At 42.9% G+C, this 23,622-nt stretch overlaps 1 protein-coding gene across 3 annotated transcripts in view; it reads left to right on the top strand.

Annotated features, from left to right (window-relative positions):
* Window positions 1-23,622, top strand: part of strn3 (striatin, calmodulin binding protein 3) — a 162,274-nt gene that overhangs the window by 109,250 nt on the left and 29,402 nt on the right. For all 3 annotated transcript variants that reach the window (XM_067991404.1, XM_067991403.1, XM_067991402.1), the window contains 2 exons: window positions 6,964-7,097; window positions 21,762-21,937. In XM_067991404.1, the coding sequence (XP_067847505.1) occupies window positions 6,964-7,097; window positions 21,762-21,937 (310 nt within the window). The remainder of the gene's footprint in view (window positions 1-6,963; window positions 7,098-21,761; window positions 21,938-23,622) is intronic.

Below are 23,622 nucleotides of genomic sequence, written 5' to 3'. Positions count from 1 at the left end.
GTGGATTTAACCCCTCATGTGCTGAATTTTACTTAATAGCAATATCTTCATATAACATGATGTGGAGATGCCGGTGATGGACTGGGGTGGACAAATGTAAGGAATCTTACAACACCAGGTTATAGTCCAACAAATTTATTTTAAAATCACAAGCTTTCGGAGATTATCCCCTTCGTCAGATGAATGAGTGAAAAGGTTCTCAAATCGCATATCTTATACTAGGCTGGGACAGCATCACACCAATCAAAAGGTGTCGTTGTTATTCAAACAGGCCAGTCACGGAGAACAGCACGTCCCAGTACACTGGATATACATTGTGTCAATTACACAGACAGGCAGAAAGAAACCCAAAATGGCAGAGAGAGAGAGAATATTAAAAAACATAATTTTTTTTCCCCCTTTTTGCTGGTGGGGTTACGTGTAGCGTGACATGAACCCAAGATCCCGGTTGAGGCCGTCCTCATGGGTGCGGAACTTGGCTATCAACTTCTGCTCGACGATTTTGCGTTGTCGTGTGTCTCGAAGGCCGCCTTGGAGAACGCTTACCCGAAGATCGGTGGCTGAATGTTCTTGACTGCTAAAGTGTTCCCCGACTGGGAGGGAACCCTCCTGTCTGGCGATTGTTGCGCGGTATCCGTTGTCGCAGTGTCTGCATGGTCTCGCCAATGTACCATGCTCCGGGGCATCCTTTCCTGCAACGTATGAGGTAGACAACGTTGGCCGAGTCACAGGAGTATGAACCATGTACCTGGTGGGTGGTGTCCTCTCGTGTGATGGTGGTATCCGTGTCGATGATCTGGCATGTCTTGCAGAGGTGCAGGGTTGTGTGGTGTCTTGGACGCTGTTCTCCTGAAAACTGGGTAACTTGCTGCGAACGATGGTCTGTTTGAGGTTGGGTGGCTGTTTAAAGGCGAGTAGTGGAGGCGTGGGGATGGCCTTAGCGAGGTGTTCGTCGTCATCGATGACGTGTTGAAGGCTGCGGAGAACATGGTGTAGTTTCTCCGCTCCGGGGAAGTACTGGACGACGAAGGGTACTCTGTTGGTTGCGTCCCGTGTTTGTCTTCTGAGGAGGTCTATGCGATTTTTCGCTGTGGCCCGTCGGAACTGTCGATCGACAAGTCGAGCGTCATATCCCGTTCTTACGAGGGCGTCTTTCAGCGTCTGTAGGTGTCCATCGCGTTCCTCCTCGTCTGAGCAGATCCTGTGTATTCGCAGGGCCTGTCCATAGGGGATGGCCTCTTTGACGTGGTTGGGGTGGAAGCTGGAAAAGTGGAGCATCGTGAGGTTGTCCGTGGGCTTGCGGTAGAGTGAGGTGCTGAGGTGCCCGTCTTTGATGGAGATTTGTGTGTCCAAGAAAGAAACCGATTCTGAGGAGTAGTCCATGGTGAGTTTGATGGTGGGATGGAACTTGTTGATGTTATCGTGTAGTCTCTTCAGTGATTCTTCGCCGTGGGTCCATAGGAAGAAAATGTCATCGATGTATCTGGTGTATAGCATTGGTTGGAGGTCCTGTGCAGTGAAGAAGTCGTGCTCGAACTTGTGCATGAAAATGTTGGCGTATTGGGGTGCAAATTTGGTCCCCATGGCTGTTCCGTGTGTTTGGGTAAAGAACTGGTTATCGAAGGTGAAGACATTGTGATCCAGGATGAAGCGGATGAGTTGTAGGATGGCGTCTGGAGATTGGCTGTTGTTGGTGTTGAGTACTGAGGCTGTTGCAGCGATGCCGTCATCGTGGGGGATACTGGTGTAGAGTGCCGAGACGTCCATCGTGGTGAGAAGTGTTCCTGATTCAACTGGTCCGTGGGTGCTGAGTTTTTGTAGGAAGTCTGTAGTGTCGCGACAGAAGCTGGGGGTTCCCTGTACGATGGGTTTCAGGATGCCCTCGACGTATCCAGAGAGGTTCTCACACAGGGTTCCGTTGCCTGATCCGATAGGACGTCCGGGTGTGTTGGCTTTGTGTATCTTTGGGAGGCAGTCGAAGTCTCCCACGCGGGGAGTACGTGGGATGAGAGCGCGTAGGATGCTTTGAAGGTCTGGATCGAAGGTCTTGATCAGTTTGTTGAGCTGGTGGGTGTGTTCTTTGGTCGGATCTGCGGGTAACTGTCTGTAGTGTTCCTGGTTGTCCAGTTGTCGGTATGCTTCTTTGCAATAGTCCGTTCTGTTCTGTATGACAATGGCTCCTCCTTTGTCCGCTGGTTTGATAACGATGTTTTGGTTGGTCTTGAGAGCGTTGATGGCGTTGCGTTGTGCTTGGGTGACATTCTGGACTGTCTTCTGAGTGCACCTGATGAATCTGGCATTGACGCATTTCCTGACAGCTTGGGCATACATGTCAAGCTGAGGGTCGCGTTCTCCAAGGCGGCCTTCGAGACACACGACAACGCAAAATCGTCGAGCAGAAGTTGATAGCCAAGTTTCGCACCCATGAGGACGGCCTCAACCGGGATCTTGGGTTCATGTCACGCTACACGTAACCCCACCAGCAAAAAGGGGGAAAAAAAATTATGTTTTTTAATATTCTCTCTCTCTGCCATTTTGGGTTACTTTCTGCCTGTCTGTGTAATTGACACAATGTATATCCAGTGTACTGGGACGTGCTGTTCTCCGTGACTGGCCTGTTTGAATAACAACGACACCTTTTGATTGGTGTGATGCTGTCCCAGCCTAGTATAAGATATGCGATTTGAGAACCTTTTCACTCATTCATCTGACGAAGGGGATAATCTCCGAAAGCTTGTGATTTTAAAATAAATTTGTTGGACTATAACCTGGTGTTGTAAGATTCCTTACATTCATATAACATGAAATTCTTCCTCAGCCAGAATCAAAAATCTTGAAATGCGAGTATTCAACTGCAAGGACATCACACGTGATCCTGCCCTTGTCCAATGTCCACACATACTTCCCAGTAGGAATCACTGGATAGCAACCAGGAAAAGAATCTCCAGTCATTTTTCCTGAGGCCGATTGTAGCACCTTGACTGCTTACGTGAATGAGATTAATACGGATCAAGAACCAACCCTGAAATCTCTTGTTAGCATCGGTTAGTGCTGTATATAAAGCATTGTCTTTATATGCGAGATCATCAGGGGAACCGTCAAAGATATCATTGAATTGCATTAAGCATTTCTTTCTTCAGGAATTGCAGTATTGGAGATTTTTAGGATGTCCCTCTCAAAAGATGAGCTGCCTCTCATGAGATTGAACAGGACAGTTCTTTTTCACATCCTGGACAAGAGTTACTGGGACCTGCTGAATTTTGAATACCAGCCCTAAGGAACCATCAGTCAAAAACAAACTGAACCATTTACAAAGTCTGCTTATATTTGAAAATTCTGTGTTAGACTCTCCCTCAAGCCTGTTGCCAGGGAGACTGTAACAACGAACTTTGTATCAACATGGATTTGGTGCAAGACTCTGACTTCAGCTTGTTTTTAAACTCCCTAAGCATATTGACTGCATTTTAAAGAGACAGCCACTAAATCAAAACCTGGACAAAAATACATAATTTTTGTTATAGCCACCATTCAAAGCATTCCAACCCATGCTCATAGTTTAAAAAGTAGGTTGAGCCCACTGCACCGTGCAGTTCCCACCATGATGCTTGTTATAGTAGAAGAGAAGGCTAAATGAACTGTACATCTTGGTATCTGTACTCTACCCATATTTGGAGTGCTGAGCATCAAAATGCACTGGTGCTGCTATAGTATTGATAGCAAAAATAATACCACTGATCAAAACTAACCTTATGTGTGTATATTTAAATCCTGCTCACTCTTGCCAATTTATTGTTCCTTATATCTGTTCATAAAACAAACATTCATAATCCAATATCCTGGTTTAGGTATAATGTAGCAATTCTTGAGGGGGGGAAGCTCTGCTCTAAATGTATTATTCAGATTTTTCACTTGGCCACATGAAAGGAATCTGTGGGCTGCAAAAAAAAAGTGATTTCCTAGTCTAGTTTCTGCTTGTCATATATAGCTTTGAAGTAGGTAGAGTTCCAAGCATGTTGTTTCGGAAAGGAATTGTAGATTTACGGTTTGCTGATGTCAACTGGAATGTTTGCACTGCAAATTAAAGCTGCAGATTTTGTCAAGTAACAAAACCAGGGTGACCAGTGTGTGCCAGGATTTAGCTTCTGTTATCTGCACCAGATTATTTTAATCCACATAGACAGGCTGACAGGTTAAGCATTTACAGTCATATTGTCTAAAAGCACTTACAATAGAAAACCTTTCTGTGACATCTAAAGCTCCAGATTTTGCTAGGTGGAACAGGCAGGATTAATAAAGCAATTTATCAGTGGGGAATCCGACTCAGGAGATGTGTAACACTAATTGTCATTCTGAGCCTTTTCATGGCACAAGTGGTGTAGAGTATTCTATTCAGTGATTGTTTGAATATGCTAAGAACACTTCCATATATATGAAACCTATATATTCACTGGGACTGTTTTCAGACCACATTTTACTAATGAATATGATAATTCACCGCCTCTTGCACATCCACCCTCATTTTGAAAAAAGCCCTTCCATGTTCCAGATGCAGTAGAAGTGACCATGATTTTGTTCTTTACAAAATTGAAATTACAAATTGTAGAACAGTTCTGCAAAACTGAAATGGAAAATAAGCACTGGTTTCGTGTCCTCCACTAGAAATGCCTGAAGTTCAGATTTCTTAGAATAAATTAATTTGCTTCCTATCTGCTCTGATATGTAAATATTAATTTCTCCAATGTCTTGTATAGCTAAGCATTGTAATTGAAAAATAAGTTGAACAGGTTTTGCCTATTTGACTAAATGTTGTCTCAGTATGTACCATGACCTGTTCCTACAGAATTCTTGGGGGAAAAAACATCTGAGGAATAATTTGTTGCAAAGCAACAGAAGATTTGAAGCAATTTGCCTGCATTATTTAGTTAATGCTATGTGTCTTCATAAATGAACTTCATAAAACTTTACCTGTTTGTGTATGTCAGTTTTACTTTAGAACATGTGTTCTCCCTCCCTCCCCCAGTTAGGTTTCCTTCTGAGCCTCTTCTCTGATTAAGAAGGTGATTAGACTGATGACCTGCTCCATAAGAACATAAGAAATAGGAGCAGGAGTAGGCCATATGGCCCCTCGAGCCTGCTCCTCCATTCAATCAGATCATGGCTGATCTTAGACTTCAACTCCACATTCCCGCCCGATCCCTATATCCCTTGATTCCCCTAGAGTCCAAAAATCTATCTATCTCAGCCTTGAATATACTCAACGTCTCAGCATCCACAGCCCTCTGGGATATAGAATTCCAAAGATTCACAACCCTCTGAGTGAAGAAGTTCCTCCTCATCTCAGTCTTAAATGGCCGACCCCTTGTCCTGCGACTATGCCCCCTAGTTCTAGACTCTCCAGCCAGGGGAAGCAACCCCTCAGCATCTACCCTGTCAAGCCCCCTCAGAATCTTATATGTTTCAATAAATTATTCCTGTTTTTCCCCAATAACTGGTCGCTGGAATGTGCATGAGAATGATCTTGGTTGACTTGTCCTCTGATTTATTTTACTTTAATCCCTTCTCTCAGATGGAGCATGTATCTTCTGCTATGAACCTCTCTTGCTCTCCCCCTCTCCCCCAGACAGTGTAGCTGCAATAACTATGGAGAACTCATGGTGTGATTCATAGTCAAGCACATTGGTATCCAGTGTGCTATGTCACTGCTATTTAATTTTTTAAAACAGCTTATTAGCATAGCAGTGGAGAATGGAGAAGCATTTGGTTACACTAAATACACAATATTTAGTCAATTGGGCTAAGAAAACAACAGTAGACAACCGACCAGCGCCTTGAGAATGCAAGAGAAATCCTGATTACTTGACATTTTCATTCATGTTTTGAGAGTGCACTTTCACAGTGGACTGCTAATGCTCACTTCATTAACTCAACTTTTAAGTCTTCTGTTATTTACAATCGTGGTGGCAGTTGAATGTTTGGTTTTTCAAATTGTATGTGTTTTCTACATACTGGAGCAGTACTGTTGCAGTGAAACTTTCTGGCTGTCTTTTTTCATAATTTCTCATTTTGAATTTTTCCTCCCTGTTTTTACTTTCAGTGTCAGTCTTGCTTTTTTCTATTTGGCTTTCTTACTCCTTTATCTTCCGTGTCACACATTTATTTCTCCTTTGTTTCCATTGGTTTGTTCAGGATAAAAGTGAAAAATTAAGATTTCAATTTGTCATTGAGAAAGAATGAGTGTTAAGGGAGAATAATCAAATTTGAGGAGAGGGTGCAAAATCCTTGGTAAAAGCCTTAAACTTACCCAGAGTGTAGTGAAAGTGTACTGGAGGGGAGGAAGAGAATCTTCAAATCATGTTGAACTGTAAAAATGAACAACAATAAGAAAAAACACATTATATGAATGATCCACAGAATTGTTGAAACCTCTTCATGTTTTGTGTTTTTCATCGTGTATATTACTTGTATCCTACTTCATACTGTACTTGTTGCACAGATTAGTTTCTTACAAGAGCATGTGCATTTTTGGGGGGTTTTGCTGGTATGACTTCCCCTTTTTATGGTATTTTCTCCTTTTTCCTTTTTTTGCACCCCCTGTCACACACCATCCCCAGCCCAAATTAAGAGCAGGAAACCCATCCCCAAGACTCATTCAATACTGCTCTAAAACTGGCTTTTGAATGTGTAATGGATTGGCCTTTGTGCCCTCCATTGCTTCTTGTGCAATGCCTAGACACCCCCCCCCATGGCTCTGATAGAAATTTAATGACAGTTAAATTTAATGACGGTTTGCTGGTACATTGCAAAAGGAGTTTGCCTGATTGTTGAGAAATTAAAATGAGGAAAAAGCAGATCGTTGTTACGTTAAATACATATTATAAGGGAAACGTGAAAAATCCCATTGCTGTTCTGCAAATTGTTTACATTTCTGATTGATTTTATTTGATACAATTTTTTTTTGAACAGCTGAGCCACTGACTTTTCCGTCTGGAACTGGCAAGTCATTTATTATGGGTCCAGATGATGTGCTGGAAAGTGTTTTGGGACTTGGTGACCTTGCAGACTTGACAGTAGCAAATGATGCAGACTTCAGCTATGATGTAAGTATACTAACTAATGTTACTTAAATAGGTTCTAATTGTGTAGTTTTTTGAATTTAAACAGCAATAAATGTTTTGCACCACTTCTTATTCCTAGTAGTAAAATAAGGATCAGAAACGACCCATTTCCAAGACTGCTAGAAATACCACTATTGTGAATAACCCATTCTGCCTGTCACTTTCTTTCAACATGTTTAGTACATGTATAAAGAAGAAAAGAAAGAACTTGCATTTATATAGCATCTTTCATAACCTCAGGATGTGCCAAAACACTATATAGCTAATTAAGTTATTCTGAAGTGTTGTAATGTAGGGAAATAAGGCAGTTAATTTGCACACAGCAAGGTGCCGCAAACATGAATGAGATAAATAATGAGATAATCTGTTTTTGGTGACATTGTTTGCAGAATAAATGTTGGCCAGGACACCTGGAGAACTCCCCTGCTCCTCTTCAAATAGTGCCATGGGATCTTTTACGTCCACCTGAGAGGGCAGACGGGATGTCTGTTTAATGCCTTGTCTGACAGTGCAACACTCCCTCAGTACTGAACTGAATTGTCAGCCCAGATTATGCGCTCAAGTCTCACCCACAGCCTTCTGACTCAGAGGCAAGAGTGTTACCACTGCGCCAAGACCGCCACGTCTTAAATGTAACTTAAAGTCAGGGCAGAGTTGAAACACTCCTGGCCATATTAAAGATGCACCGTACCATAATTTAAAACTTTATTTTTGTTGTAATGAAGGATAAGTGGAAATGTGAGTTTTGTGTACATGTTAGTTTATCTTCTTTCCAGCTACTGCTAATCAGAGTCAAGAATTATAGCTGAAGAGTAAGTGACTGACTATAAGTGATCGGGCAATTTTTTTTTCAGTCCCCGCTATTCTTTTTAATTGCTTCGGTTAGACCTGAAATTTGTGTTATTGTGCACTGTTGGACTTGAATGCCTTGTCTGTGGTTCCCAATATTGTGAATTCACAGTATTTGGCCAGACTGTCATTGGCAGATGCTAAATTCAGGGTAGGTGCTTCCATACTTGTAAACAAAGTCACCCTATTGCACTTTTAGATCTCCCAACAAAACTGGGGCAAATCTGTGATTTAGTAGCCTGGCTGGTCACCTTGTTATCTGGGAATGATGTGGCATAGAGCCACATGGGTTTTAAAAAATAAAAGAGGCAGATTTAAAAAGAAAATGACTGCATTACTTCTGTAATTGTTTCCATAAGCTGTTTTATTCTGCTTGAAAATTATTTTGGAACACTGCATCATTGATAGTCATCAGATTATGCCTAAAACAGCTGATTTACTTTTAGTGAAGCAATCACGAAAGACAAGTTTGTGAAAGGAAGCCATATTGGATTAATATCTAGTGGAGGAGCATATGCTGTCAGACAAGTGGGAATGAAAGGCTGTTTAAATTTTACCCATGTAAAGGGGAGTGATTGCAGATTTTTTTTCCTTCAGTCAAACTTTTCATTCAGGTGTTGTGGGTTTTCATCTGCACTTTTTTAAAAAAACGCGCCTGGTACTTGCAAGGCACCTTGTTAGCAATCCTCCAGGTATGAACAATTATCTTTTTTTTTATTCGTTCATGGGATGTGGGCGTCGCTGGCAAGGCCAGCATTTAATGCCCATCCCTAGTTGCCCTTGAGAAGGTGGTGGAGAGCCTCCTTCTTGAACCGCTGCAGTCCGTGTTCTGAAGGTTCTCCCGCAGTGCTGTTCGGTAGGGAGTTCCAGGATTTTGACCCAGCGACGATGAAGGAACGGCAATATATTTCCAAGTCAGGATGGTGTGTAACTTGGAGGGGAACGTGCAGGTGGTGGTGTTCCCATGTGCCCTGCTGCCCTTGTCCTTCTAGGTGGTAGAGGTTGCGGGTTTGGGAGGTGCTGTCGAAGAAGCCTTGGCTAGTTGCTGCAGTGCACCTGTGGATGGCGCACACTGCAGCCACGGTGCGCCGGTAGTGAAGGGAGTGAATGTTTAGGGTGGTGGATGGGATGCCAATCAAGCGTGCTGCTTTGTCCTGGATGGTGTCAAGCTTCTTGAGTGTTGTTGAAGCTGCACTCATCCAGGCAAGTGGAGAGTATTCCATCACACTCCTGACTTGTGCCTTGTAGATGGTGGAAAGGATTTGGGGAGTCAGGAGGTGAGTCACTCGCTGCAGAATACCCAGCCTCTGACCTGCACTTATAGCCACAGTATTTATATGGCTGGTCCAGTTAAGTTTCTGGTCAATGGTGACCCCAAGGATGTTGATGGTGGGGGATTCGGTGATGGTAATGCCGTTAAATGTCAAGGGGAGGTGGTTAGACTCTCTCTTGTTGGAGATGGTCATTGTCTGGCGCGAATGTTACTTGCCGTTTCTGAGCCCAAGCCTGGATGTTGGAACATTTGGACCTGCTTACTTACTTTCCTGGCAGAGGTGCTGCATGCAGATTGATGAAAGATCCTCAATGCTGAGTTTTTCATTCACAGTCATGTTACCCCACCAGATGGAATAATAGCGTAGTCATTATGGTATTGAACTAGCAACCCTGATGTCGTGAGTTCAAATCCCACCATGGTAAGTAGTGAAATTGAATTCAAAAAATCTATTAATTTTTGGGCTGACACCAGAACAAATGACCATGAAATTTGATAGATGGTTGGAAAAACCCAACTGGTTCACTAATGTTCATCAGGTAATGGTACCTGCCACCCCTACCCGATCTGGACAACACATAACATCAGTCCCACTATATGTAGTTTACTCTTAATGCCCTTTGAAGTGGCCTAACAAGCCACATGGTCATAAAACCAATCAGTACATAAGGCCAACCACCTTCTCAGCACAACTAGGGATCGGCAATAAATTTAGTCTTGCTTGTGGTTCCCACAGTTTGAGAACAAATTTAAAATGATGAATTTGGAAGGTATGGCAGCCAGGAAATAAAGCTGCAAACTATGTCTTAAAAAAGCAACAGTGTAGGCATACAGTTAAGTGAACATATACTACAACATTGAAAGCCTAGGGCAGTATTGGGGAACTGGTTCTTGAAGTAGTTCTGCAATATAAATAGCCCGTTGTTGTCTCTTGGTGTGATCTCCTTTCAAATGAACGGCGCATTCTTCCAGCATGAGCCTTACCCACACAGTATGAGTGGGAAATGCGCCCTTGAACATCTGTGGCTCCAGTAGTGCACCAGACTTTTAAAGGGCCACTTTTACAGTGGATATCGCCATTTGAGTGATACTGAGGGAAGACTGCGTTGTCAGAGGGACTATCTTTCGGACCAGACATTAAAACTGAGACCCCTCCTACTGATTCAAGTGGACATAAAAGATCACATGGTACTATTCAAAGACGAACAGGGGAATTCTTCCAGTGTCCTGGCCAACATTTATCCTTCATCTAACACCACCAAAACAGTTTAATTGGTTATCTTCTTGCTGTTTGTGGGAGCTTGTTGTGCACAAATTGGCTGTAATGTTTACCTACTTAACAGTAACTAAAGTCCATTATAATTTATCGGCTATGAATCGCTTTGGGCCCTCCGGAGGACATGAAAGGTGCTATATAAATGCAAGTTCTTTCTATTGAATGTGTTTCAGTCTCCACATAGAACGAGGAATACTTCTGATAAATAATCTGCACTGTACAGTAATTCACTGGTAGAAAATGTGTATTTTGCTTTAGTCAGTAATCTTTCCTGCTTTACAGTATAACTTGAGCAGTTCTGCTTAACTTATATATGGTTGTGCAAATACGTGGAGGAACTCTTTTGGCAATTATTCTGTGTGAGCATACGGTTGATAATGAACTTTGCAATATAGATAATCCCTATCAATGTAAATCCCCGCAGAAGAGGATTATTTTGTAATAGTAAAATTCCATCAGTAGCTTCCAACAGAACTCAATCTAATGGATTTTATGCATCAAGGCTTTGCCTTTGATTTCAATTATTTTTTTGGTTTAGATCAAAAGTTTCTTTCCTTGCGGTTTTAAAATTGTTTGCTGGGAAATAGAAAATACTTCATTTGATAGTCTAAGGATTAATAACTGAGTTGCAGTTATTTGCATGAAGACCTCATAAATGCATTGACAGCCCCATGCTATCCTTTTTAAGTCTCTAAAAACAGCGTTTAGATATGTCAGTATTTATATTTCAGTAAATGTTATAATCAACGAGAGACAAGGTGATTAAAATTCTAATATAATTTGCTGTCATATGAAAACTGTAAATCTCCACTTTTTAATACATTGATTACATTTTGACTGGATGCTGAAAAATAGGGCAATAAAATATTGTACATAATTGAAGCTGAACATTTGATCAATATTTCCTATTTGTGTTTTTGTAATGCCAAAGAGGATATGAGTTTTGAATAGCCCAAATAGCAGTTGAGAGAGTTGTATTGTAAATTAGGGCACTTTTTTTTCTAAATAATATTTTTGTCATTGAGTCAATAATTTACATGCTTTCTTAAGTCGTGGTAGAATATAGAATAACAAGAGTCCCTGCTGCTTTCTTTGTTATTTGGTAATTTGTCACATCGCACTTGCTAATAGCTGCATTCAGGTCTTTTACAGTTTTTCCCATTTAGGCAGGATTACTACTTGGTATGGTCAGGGTCTTTGTTTGTACAGGAAGCACAGGCCACCAGGGAGGGTGAAATGGTTCGTCTCATTGGGCGTTGGGTTGGAATGGGCCTGGTACTTGAGGGAAGTGAGGGTTTTGGTTGGGTGTGGAAATCTCTCCATTCAGAGATCTAAGAATCCCGTCCGTTCCAGGACGTTGGGGTGAGCTTGCAGGAAAGGGTTCCATATCTTCTGGTTTCCTCCTTCAGGCATACTCTGCTCATTATTTGCAAATATCCTACAAGTTCTTCATTTGTATGTTTACTATGGAGGGTGTTGGGTTGAAGCACAACTGAGGGGTGCACTTTCTTAGAGCGAAAGTTGGGTGAGCCCGAGTGTCGAGGGGCTTCCTTGCCCCAGTAAGCCAAGTAGTCATGGGGTTAGAACTGGTGAGACGGTATGGTCATCATGAGGATCAGGATCAGAATGTGTGCTCAAATATGTTCTTACGCCTACTGTTTCACAGGGTTAGGGCATTTAGAGTATGGACAATTTGGAGCTGGTCTTCCCTCAGCCTGCTGTAGGTGAAGATCATTAGGTGCAGCTTCAGTATCTCCCTATATTGTTCCCTTGTGAATGGGTAGCCCAGGCCACATTTCCAGTGCTTAGGTAAGCTAAATTAGGGCACTTGGGAGATTTCAACTGTAATCATCTGTTTTGCATGGGGAAACAAAAGTTCTTTCATAATATGGCTATTATCATTGTCTGTCTATGCTACAAATTCTATTTTAAATTGAATTTAAAATATTATGCTCGGAATAAAAAAATGGTCTTTTCAAAGCTAACTTTTTTAGCTGATCTCCAGTTGCATTGCTCACAATGAGTCAGAAGTTATGCTGTCATAAGGGAGAGGTGTGTTGCTGGGATGTGGAAGTTGAGGGAGGGCTGCACCTTTTCACTAAGAGGATTTGGAAAGAAGTCTGTAAGAGATTTCCTTAGACACAGCGAAGTAAGTGTTTATTGATTGGTTTCTGGAAAATAAATAAGTGATGTAACCTTACCTATTGCAGGTAGATAAATAAATACATTTATTTCACGTGGCACAGTTACACGAATGAATAAACCTCTTTATGTAACATAGCTCTTTACCTTCACTGTCCATGTCCTTCTGTTTAAGATGTGGGTTTTTATTGCAAGGACCAAGAAATATATAAAAGTTAAGAGAAGACTGAACTAATTTGCGTCTTTCCTTCTTTGCTGAGTACCTTTGCAACATTACTTAATGTTAAATTATGAGGACAGGTTGCATAAACTTGGCTTTTACTCCCTTGAGTTGGGAAGATTGGGGGGGTGATCTAATCAACATGTTTAAAATGATAAAGGAATTTGATAGGGTAGATAAAGAGAAATTGTTTCCTCTGGTGGGGGATCCAGAAGACAAGGGCATAATCTTAAAATTAGAACAAGGCCATGTAGGAGTGAAATAAGGAAGCACTTTTTCATAGAAAGGTTAGTGGAAATCTGGGACTCGCTCCCCCAGAAGGCTATTGATGCTGTGTCACTTGAAATTTTCAAGACTGCGATCAATAGATTTTTGTTGGGTAAAGGCATCAAGGGAGATGGAGCAAAAGTGAGTAAATGAAGTTGAGGTACAGATCAGCCATGATCTAATTGAATGGTGGAACAGGCTCGAGGGACTGAATGGCCTATTCTTGTTCCTATGTTACTTAAAGATTCTGCTTAAATAAATGTTTAAATTCGAATAAGGAAGAAGCTCTTCCAGAATTTGCCACTTACATTAACTGTTGTTTTTGAGTTCTCTCTTGATAGATATAAATAAAAGAAACATAGCTGCTGTAACCATTTCAAATAAAAGATAAATATTTTGAATAGCAGAATTTCATTTGTCACACATTTGTAACATTCTGTATGTGCTAAATAAAGAGCTACTTAAATATAGTAAGTTACTACATATTTTCAACAAAGTTATTTCAGAAGAAGTTGAATAATTCAACCTTTACCTAAAAAAAAACAAATTTTGGTTACTTTCACTGAAAATATTTTCTCGGAATGTTTCCCTGTCAATGTGTCTTCATCACTGAGGGGAAGATTTATAAAAGGCAAGCTCTGTGAATGGCAACTTTTGTTGTCAATCATTAAAAAAAATTCTTTCATATATCCTTAATAGTTTTACTTCGGTAGTTTTTCTGTCTGCTTTGTTTGATCTTGACTCGTGTTTCTTACCTCTTCAATTGTCATTTGTCACTGTTCTATGAATACAAAATTTGATCCGGTTAGCGACAGGAAATTTGTATATGCAGATATGACAAACAAAGCACTTGTTAGAAAGTAGTGTGTGTGTGTATGTGTGTGTGTGTGTGTGTGTGCTTTTATTTGTTTGTGCGTGTGTGGTCAATCTCCTATGGCATTGCACACAAGGTGTCGAGGCCAAGTGTCGTCTTCATGTGAAGCAGCATTAGAAGGTTGGAAGTAATTGGACCAGGATGTGCAGATCTAATTCAATTCCCCATTTTGAAGTCATACATTCTGCCCTTTATTTTTATATAATGCTTTGATTTTATATTATTTATAGTTAAATAGTAAAATTTGGAGCATTTTGGGAAGCAGAGAAGTACAGTTGGTTGGAGTAGTAGAGGCTGAGGAGCTGGGAGACACAAAACTGAAGCACTACACTGATGGGAAGGTGTAACAAGTTTACATCGGCAGTTTCCATTGGAAATGTGGACATAGGAATTAATGGTAAAAACAAGTTGCCGTAAAAATGCGTCAATTTCTGTTGCCTGCCCCCGCCCCCCCCCCTTTTTCTCTCTGCTTTTTTTCTCTCTCTCTCTCCTTTCTCTCGACCCCAATATCGCACATTAGACAGGAGAGTGAGCCTAAAGTGGTCTGGAGAGTTGTGGAGTGAGCCAAGCCAGGGGCCTGTGCAGGTTACGGAGACGAGGCAGGGGTGGTATGCCGCTCGTGGAGAGTTTTGAAAAAGGTCGAGCTAGGGAAAGCAGTGGGGCCAAGAGCCTGCGCAGTTCGAGAGCAACAGCAGCCAGGAGTGTGGCCAAACCAGATGAAATGCTAGAGGCCAGGTTGAGATTAAGAGCCGATAACAATGGGGCTGGGCTGACCGGGATACAATCATACAGGAACAAAATATTTGAAAAAATATAAATAAAATGCAAAAACATTTTGCAACCCAGGTTAGGAATGAAACTGAGAGTGGAGTTGGAAGCGAGAGCAATCAGGGCTAGCTGGGACATAGAGAAGCGAGACACTTAAAATAAAAATGTAAAAAAATCAACGCAGGCCAGCTAGTGATAAAAAATTAAAATTTCAATTAAAAAATTTAGGAATAAATGAACCTCAGCCAGCAAATGGAGCGGTATAAAAGCTGTGGCAAAGCTTCACAGCATCACTGGTGGTGCAGGCCAGCGTCCCAGATAAGTGTTCAAATAAAAGTTAATGTTCTATTAGAGCACCACCTACTGGCGCTACAGGGAAATGTTTGCATTGCAGTTTCAATGGGATGTGCAATTTACGTATTGATCTTAATATCCCATTGATCGTCCGTGGTGTTGCTTGTAGGTGCTTCTCTTGTTTCCATGTCATCTTCTGCTTCTGTTTATTTTTCTTTTGGGTGAGATGGTTGTTGGCGTGATCGGAAAGTGAGTTGCCGAGGGTAACCAGCCACATTTCCCAGTGGTATTGGAAAGCAACATAAAGAGGATCCCTTCTCCCTTCACCCATGTCGCCGTATTGCCCCTCCAGTGCCCTGCTGTATCTTTCGCCCATCAGCACCGTCATCCCCTTAATATCCCACTCTGCCACCAATATCTCCCTGTACCCCTCTGTCTCCCTAACATCTGCCTGTGTTCCCTTGTCCTCTTAACATCCAACTTTGCCCCATATCACCCTCACCCCTTAGCAGCCATTTGTCTGCCAAATACTTCCTCTCCTCTCCCCCCCCCCCCCCCCAGCCCTTTACCCTCCTGACATCTGCCTCACCTAACTCTCCTCTCTTCCACTCCCTAACATGCCCCCCTCCTCCATTGCCCTTCTCTAAAAAACCATTGCTTCCTCCTGCAACATCAGCCACCGGTCCAATATTCCCCTCTGCCTCCAACAGCCCCTCTGTTCCTGCATCCTTATCATATTCTTTTGTCCTTCCAACATATCCCTGTACTCCTCTTGCTCCTTAACACCCCCCTCACCACCAATATCTGTCCTGCTGTATGTCATGCCCCTAACATCTGCTTACGCACCCTAAATTCCTGTCTCTCCCTTAATAGCCACCACTACCCCAACCCCTTAACATAGCCCTCCCCACACCTGGTAAAACCCTCTCTCCCTAACATCTCCCTCTCCCTCAGACCTTACCCTTTGATATGCAAGCCTTTCCCTTTTCTCCCCCCCGCCCCCCCCCCCCCACCTTGTCTAACCCAAAAGATGAAAAGTGGTAAAGTAGCAGAACACAGGGGAATGGGAACCACAATGTTGAGACTGAATCTTGAAAGGCTGCCAGGTGATACAGGTCAGGCTGTGGGCCAGTGGCTATGAATGGGCTGGAGAGTAGCTGACAAACATACAGTGCGGGGCAGTGGAGAATGGGCGGAAGGAGGTCGATGCCAGCAAAGACTGGGCAGAGGCACCAGTACAATTGCCCCTGCACTCTAACACCATTTCAGCTCAAGACTACACTTGGTCTTGTCTATGTGCAATGCCAAAGGAGGTCAACTAGTGTATAGAAATAGTAATCACATTCAAAAACTCAGCTGAAGAAAGATTTAGCAGTGAAAGATCGAGACCTATAGTGCCACTCCTCGTGGTGGAGCTGGGAGTTGGCTGACAGAAGCACCACAACAGTGCCGCTGGTGATGAGGGTGCTGGCAGCTGCCTGCTGAAGACTCAAAGCTGTCGATTTTAAGTGCCTCCACCCAGCGCAAACAGGGCAGTAACGTAGAGATGGCATTGACACTTACCACGCCTTTTATGCTGGCACTCTGCCCATCACCATCTTGGGTAGGGTCCTTCAAAGGACAGCTGGAGAATCTGCTTCAGGCGGAAGGCCACTTGTAATTCACAAATTGGAGTCCCGTGATGTACACTGAATACCAGTTGCAGTTTTGAGGTACAGCTGAGAGGAGCATGCACTGCCGATGCTCTGTCTGTATGTACTGGTGTTGAGCAACCTTGCCAGCGGTCCTTAAAGGGATAACCAACAGTCGCTCAAAAATCGATCCTAAGGTTTTTTTTAATTTTTGTGTCATCAACGGTCCTTTTCCTTGATTTTTGCTGGTAAAATGACACTTCTGTTTTGAACGCTCATTGCTTGTCACTTTCAGGATGAAGGTTAGAAGCACCCAGCATTTTAAGACTGTTGTATCTGTAACAAACTTCGATTTTTGGAGTGTGACATCTTTGCACGTGCTGTCCCATTTTTAATATATTATGTACTGGCTGATCTCCTGTGATGTTGCTCATGGTAAGTCGGATGAGACTGGAGTGTTATGCTGTTTAATGCACTATATTATTTTGCTGGCACGGTGCAGCTGTGTCCAATTAAGGTTACAAAGTCCAATTGTTAAATAAAGAGAGTCTCAGATCTTTGAGTTTAATTGTTGTTTGGTAAAGGAATTTTGCTAATTGGAAAGTGCTTGTCAGTTTCAGGCTCCAGCTGAGAGGCGTACAGCATTTTTAGATTGTTTTGCATCAGTAAAGTGTCAGCCATGGCACTCTCAGAAGGTTGTGGGTTCACGCCCCACTCCAGAGACTTAATCTAGGCTGACACTTCAATACAGTATGGAGCTGTCATTTTTCGGATGAGATGTTAAATCGAGGCCTCGTCTGCCCTCTTGGGTGGACGTAAAAAATATCCCACACCACTATGTGAAGAAGAGCAGGGGAGTTCTCCCGATGCCCTGCCAACTATTTATCCCTCAACTAACATCACAAAAACAAGAATATTTGATCATTAGCCTCATTGCTGTTTGTGGGACCTTGCTGTGCGCAATTTGGCTGCTGCATTTCCCTGCATTACAACAGTGACTACACTTCAAAAGTACTTCATTGGCTGTAAAATGCTTTGGGACATTCTGAGTTTGTGAAAGGCACTATATAAATGCAAGTTCTTTCTTGGACCGAAGTGTAATGTCAGCAATAAAACATCTGGGTATGTTGACATTCTATTTTTAGTTTACAATTTCACAGCTGGAGTTCAAGTGATACATAGATTCTTTGATATTGACAAAAGTATATTTATGTAAGTAGTCCACTCTACCTCTCTAGTCCTGCCCTCTAAAAGTTTGGTCCACTCTATCTCCCTCAGTCAGTCCACATTCCCTCAAAATCTGCTTTCCAAAAATTTAGATTTTTTGGTAATATTCCTCTTTCTAGCATAAGCCTGAATCTGAATTCTGCCATTATATGGACACTATTTCAAAGGTGTTACCTCACTGAAACTTGCTCCAGCATCACCTGATCTTGCACAATACAAGTTTATTGTCTCCCTTCTTGTAGGTTTCTTAATTATTTGGATCATGTAACAATTCACTGTTGCATCTTGAAATATGCTTTCTCTTTTGTTATTCCCATTATATTCCTCCCAATTTACCCCAGAGAAGTTGAAGTCTACCAGAACAATTATGTTTGATCCATCATATACTTCTCATACTTGAATATAAAGTTTCAGGTCTAATGTCTATTCTTAACCTGATGGCCTATTAAAAAAATTCCTATCGTTAGTTTCTTCCCCTTGGTATCATTTAATGCCACAAACCAATTGGTGGAAGTACTGAGGAGAAAAAAGGACACAGGTACTCTGGGTGGGGGACTTCAATGTCTGTCACGAAGAGTGGCTCAGTAGTACCACCATTGACTGAGCTGGCTGAGTCCTTAAGGACATAGCTACCAGACTAAGCCTGTGTCGGGTGGTGCGGGAATCATTATGAGAGAGTAACTGACCTGAGCTTGTCCTCACGATCATATCTGTCCACGATAACATTAGTAGGAGTGTCCACTGCCCAGGTGTTGTGCAGACAATATCCACGGTGAGGACACCCTCCATTGTATAGTGTTTGACAAACTAAGTACTGATCTAGCAGCTCAATACTGGGCATTCATGAGACATCGTGGGTCAACAGCAACAGCAGAATTGTATGTCACCACAATCTGTAATGTCGTAATCCGGCACATCCTCCACTTCTTCATCACCATCAACCTAAGATACCAATCCTGGTTCCTCCGGGAGCATAGAAGTGCGTGTGAGGAACAGCACCAGACATAACCTTAAAATAAGGTTAAAAACCTGGTGAAACTCCGACACGGATACTTGCATGGTAAGCATCAAAAGCAGTTTGCTACAGTCCAGGCAGTCCAGGGATCAGAACAAAGCTCCACAGCCCGACACATCCAGTCATAATTGAAAGTGGAAAATTGGATAGCTAATGGGAGGGAGAGGCTCAGAGAACGTCCCCATCCTCAACCATGATGGGAGTCCCACAGGTGGGTGTGAGAGACAAGGCTGAAGTTGTGGTTGCAAGAGCTGAATGAGAGGAGGTACGAGTAACTGACCTCAAAATCAAGCCAACATTTTGCTGCGTATTGCGCCAAGGAGCATGATTAAAAACGATTGGTGGTCAGAAGGAAACCCCTCCAGTGGCTGGAGTCATACCTGGTTGTTGAAAGTCAGACATTGCCGCCGCAGTGTTCTACAGTTGTAGAACCTCTGGGGTCCTTTCAACTCCTGCCACATGCTGTTTTCCCCCGCCCCCCCCCCCCCCCATAGACGTGACCCACTTACCTCTCCTCACTTTGCTATCCAACACTGACTGCTTCTTAATCTTTGTGGTGACCACCATCTGGAATGTGTGTTCCTGGACCCATGACATACTGCAAAGAAAGTGAGTGGCCTGGTTACTAGCCATCGGTTAATGCGTTTCCAACTGGATGCTAGGAAGCACAAAATGCTGCCCAGATGGGATATCCCTGTCTTATTTCAGCTTCCTCGTCCCCATAGAGAGACGGAGCTTCCATTGGTGCAGTGTGGATTGGGATCTGAATAGAGTGATGGAATTCAGCATGTGCGCTGGTGCACCCATCCTATCAGCACCTGCTGTCTGAGAGAAAATGGTAGCTGTGTTTAAAGTCTGAAGTTTTTAAAAATGCCCTTGCACTCCCAGAAATGGGGGAGATTGTGGCTGGTGCTTGAGATAGGGATTCCCTATACAGCCGGCAGGGTAGTCTGCCCTCCGATATCTATCTGCCTTTTTCTTCCACCACACTCCCGGACCACAAACTAAGTACTGATCTAGCAGCTCAATACTGGGCATTCATGAGACATCGTGGGTCAACAGCAACAGCAGAATTGTATGTCACCACAATCTGTAATGTCGTAATCCAGCACATCCTCCACTTCTTCATCACCATCAACCTAAGATACCAATCCTGGTTCCTCCGGGAGCATAGAAGTGCGTGTGAGGAACAGCACCAGACATAACCTTAAAATAAGGTTAAAAACCTGGTGAAACTCCGACACGGATACTTGCATGGTAAGCATCAAAAGCAGTTTGCTACAGTCCAGGCAGTCCAGGGATCAGAACAAAGCTCCACAGCCCGACACATCCAGTCATAATTGAAAGTGGAAAATTGGATAGCTAATGGGAGGGAGCCTTCTCTGCTTTGCCAGATTTTCCTGCTTCCCTCTCCAATTCTGCTGCAACCATTCACACATCTTCTGAGTCGGTTATATCTTTTATTTCTCTAATTTCTCTCATTATTACCTGACGAAGGGGGAAGCCTCCGAAAGCTTGTGAATTTAAAATAAAATTGCTGGACTATAACTTGGTGTTGTAAAATTGTTTACAATTGTCAACCCCAGTCCATCACCGGCATCTCCACATCATGACTTCCTTAGAAGCTGTTCATCTGTAACATCTTCTGGTTCTGACAAAGGGTCATAGACTTGAAATGTTAACCCTGCCATCACTCTCCACAGATGCTGCCTGACCTGCTGAGCGTTTCTAACATTTTCTTTCTGTATATAGGGAGGTTCTGTTCAAGTCCTAATGCCTCTGTGATTACTAATTATGTATTTTGGGCAGAAATGGTACGATTAGGATTCGGCCAAGGGCAGCATTTTAAGCCTGTGTGGCCATGTAGGACAACGAAATGCCAGTAGTTCACTATCAGTGCATGGGTTTTGCAATTTGATGATGATTTCACTGGTAAATATGGTACCCTTGGTATGCCATACATGAGGCTATTGGGTTTCAATTTTCACAGAAAAATAAATGGTAATAAAAATCATGAAATTGAGTGTAATAAAAAGGGAATTTAACTAATTTAGTCATCTTGAAACACTGGCCTTCGCCATAGACCTTTATTCAGGGCTGTTTTTCAGTTGCATGTTTTTTTTGAGTTGTCAGCTCTTTTGAGGTAGTGTTAACTTTTTTGAAGCCGTTTGTCACCTTTTCCAAGTCTTTTAGGTTGACCTGTATAATGCTTCCCTTCTGTGAACATTAGTGGTCCACCATTAAAACCTGCTAAGTTGCTTCTGGTACTTTGTATTTGGGAATTGAACAAAGGAGCAATTTTAGCTGTTTCTTATGGTCTTCCTCATTCTTTTAATGTGGTTTATATTTCATATGCAAAGATCTCTCTGCCCATCTTTTCCCTCTAACCTGATGCACTTACAACATTATCCATTTTTTTATCTTATGTATTTGACTCATGTTAACTATGTTTCATCTGCCACTGTCCAAAGAACAACTGTGTAATTCTAGACCTCATTTCCACTGTGAGCTGAGTATATCACAGGATTCAAATGACTGTTGTAAGAACGGCCCCATGCGATGTCCACCATTTTGATTGCAGCCTATTCATTTGTACATGGAGGATAAACTGCAGTCCATAGCTAGTTATGTTTGTTGTGGTCATCCCTGCTCTTTGAATATAGGTAATAACGTTTTGCAGTTCTCATCACATTTGGAAGACACAATTAAGATTCTTTGTGTGGCAGTGGGGATATCTAGTGAAGATTGCTGCTTGATTCTAGGTACCATACAGCCATGTAATATATTTTTAACCTTATGTTCATTTTCAGTTACCAGCTAATAAGGATGCATTTAGGAAGACGTGGAATGCCAAGTACACACTACGAAGTCACTTTGATGGAGTACGTGCATTAGATTTCCATCCTGTAGAGCCTGTGCTGGTTACAGCCTCTGAAGACCACACCCTTAAGCTTTGGAATCTACAGAAAACTGTCCCTGCCAAAAAGTATGTTTTTTAGTTGCTTTTATACCGTTGCATATTTATATAAGACAGATGGGGTAGAAATTGGTATGTGTTTCGCATGTTTACTGGTCCAAACGGGGGAGACAAAGTAGAATTCTGCAGTGCGACATTCCGCACTGAAACGGCACCCTATGTGTGCGCATCGCCATATTGGTTTGGGCACGTGATGGGCATCCCTGGTGGCTGCCTGAAACACATGCAGCCCATCATTTAAATATGTTAATAAAAGTCCTGCGTCTGAATCGAGACTCTTTTGAGAAATTAATGTCTGTGTGTGCCTAAAACGTCGCTTCCTTAACTCGCCCATCAAATCATGGCGGGAGGCAGCTTTCACCAGTGCTATTTAAAGGGATTCTCACCTCCATTTAGTTAAGCCTTTGGTTAGTCGTTTCAGGATTCTGGCATCCTTTTGGGCCAGGTTTTTGGCTGTTTTGACAATTGTTTGTCTGTGAGATACTTTTGCAAAGAGTGAGTTTGTGGAGGGCAAGAACTATTTCACAGGGTGTGCCTGCTCTCAGTTGCTGAACATGGGAATGTTGCTGGGCTTACCAATGAGGCTCCTAAATCAGGAGGAGGCGCAGCAGGAAGGAAGGCAGCAAACATCTGAACAGGCTGCAAGAAGAGAAAAAGGAGGCAAGGACACAGTAGGCATTACAGCATGCAGGTATTCAGAAACAGAACATCATACCTGAACAACACAGAGGATCAGTGTGTAAGATGGTGGGAGACAGTCACTTACCAATGCCACCTGTTGGAGCGAGAATTGGAGCCCAAAACCAGGCCATGCACTGCACTGCTTGTGGCAGTGAAGGTCACCGTCACTCTAAACCTTTATCCCTCTGGCTTCTTCCAAACTTCTGGTGACATCAGTCAGTTTGCTGTGCACATGACAATCGAGAAGGTCACTGATGCACCATTTGCGAGGTGTCAACAGTTCAATACCTTCCGAATGGAGGCTGACAAACAGGAAGGAGGAGCACTGGGATTTGCCCGCACTGCTGCTTCCCGTAGGTGCAGGGCATCATAGACTGCGTGCACGTGGCCCTGCATGCTTCTCATCACAAAGCAGCGCTGTTTCTCAAGAGGAAGGGCTTCCATTCGTTGAATGTTCAACTTGTTTGTGACCTGCAGAGACTCACGTAGGCCTGTGCCCATTTTTCTGGCAGTAGTCATGATGCTTTCATACTGTCCCAGTCCTCAATAACCCCTCTGTTCCACCCAGACCATCGGTTGGCCGGTTGGCAGGCTGGCTGCTGGGGGACGAAGGTTATCCCCTCACCAACTGGTTCATGACTCCTCTCAGGAACCCAGGCACAGATGCTGAACTTCAATATAATAAGAGCCATGCAGCAACAAGGGTTCTGATTGAGCAAACCATCGGTGTCCTGAAACAACAAATCCACTGAATGGACAGCTCGGGAACAGCCTTTCAGTACAGCCCAGAGCGACTGTCAAGATTCCTAATTGTTTGCTGCATGCTCTACAATCTTGCTATTCAAAGGGGAATTGCCTTAGAGCTGCCTGAGGAGGAGGTGGAGCAGGAAGATGAAGAAGGGGATGAGGACCTGGATGAGGCAGAGCTCGGCCCAGCAGTACTGTGAGCTCCCAGAGCTGTAAGACAGCAATAATTGAGGAGAAATTCTCCTGAATGACCTATCCCCTGCCCA

The sequence above is a fragment of the Heptranchias perlo genome, chromosome 10, assembly GCF_035084215.1.
Source record: "Heptranchias perlo isolate sHepPer1 chromosome 10, sHepPer1.hap1, whole genome shotgun sequence".
Classification (NCBI taxonomy): Eukaryota; Metazoa; Chordata; class Chondrichthyes; order Hexanchiformes; family Hexanchidae; genus Heptranchias; species Heptranchias perlo.
Note: the sequence above shows the minus strand (reverse complement) of the source record. Positions and strands in the feature narration are given on the sequence as shown.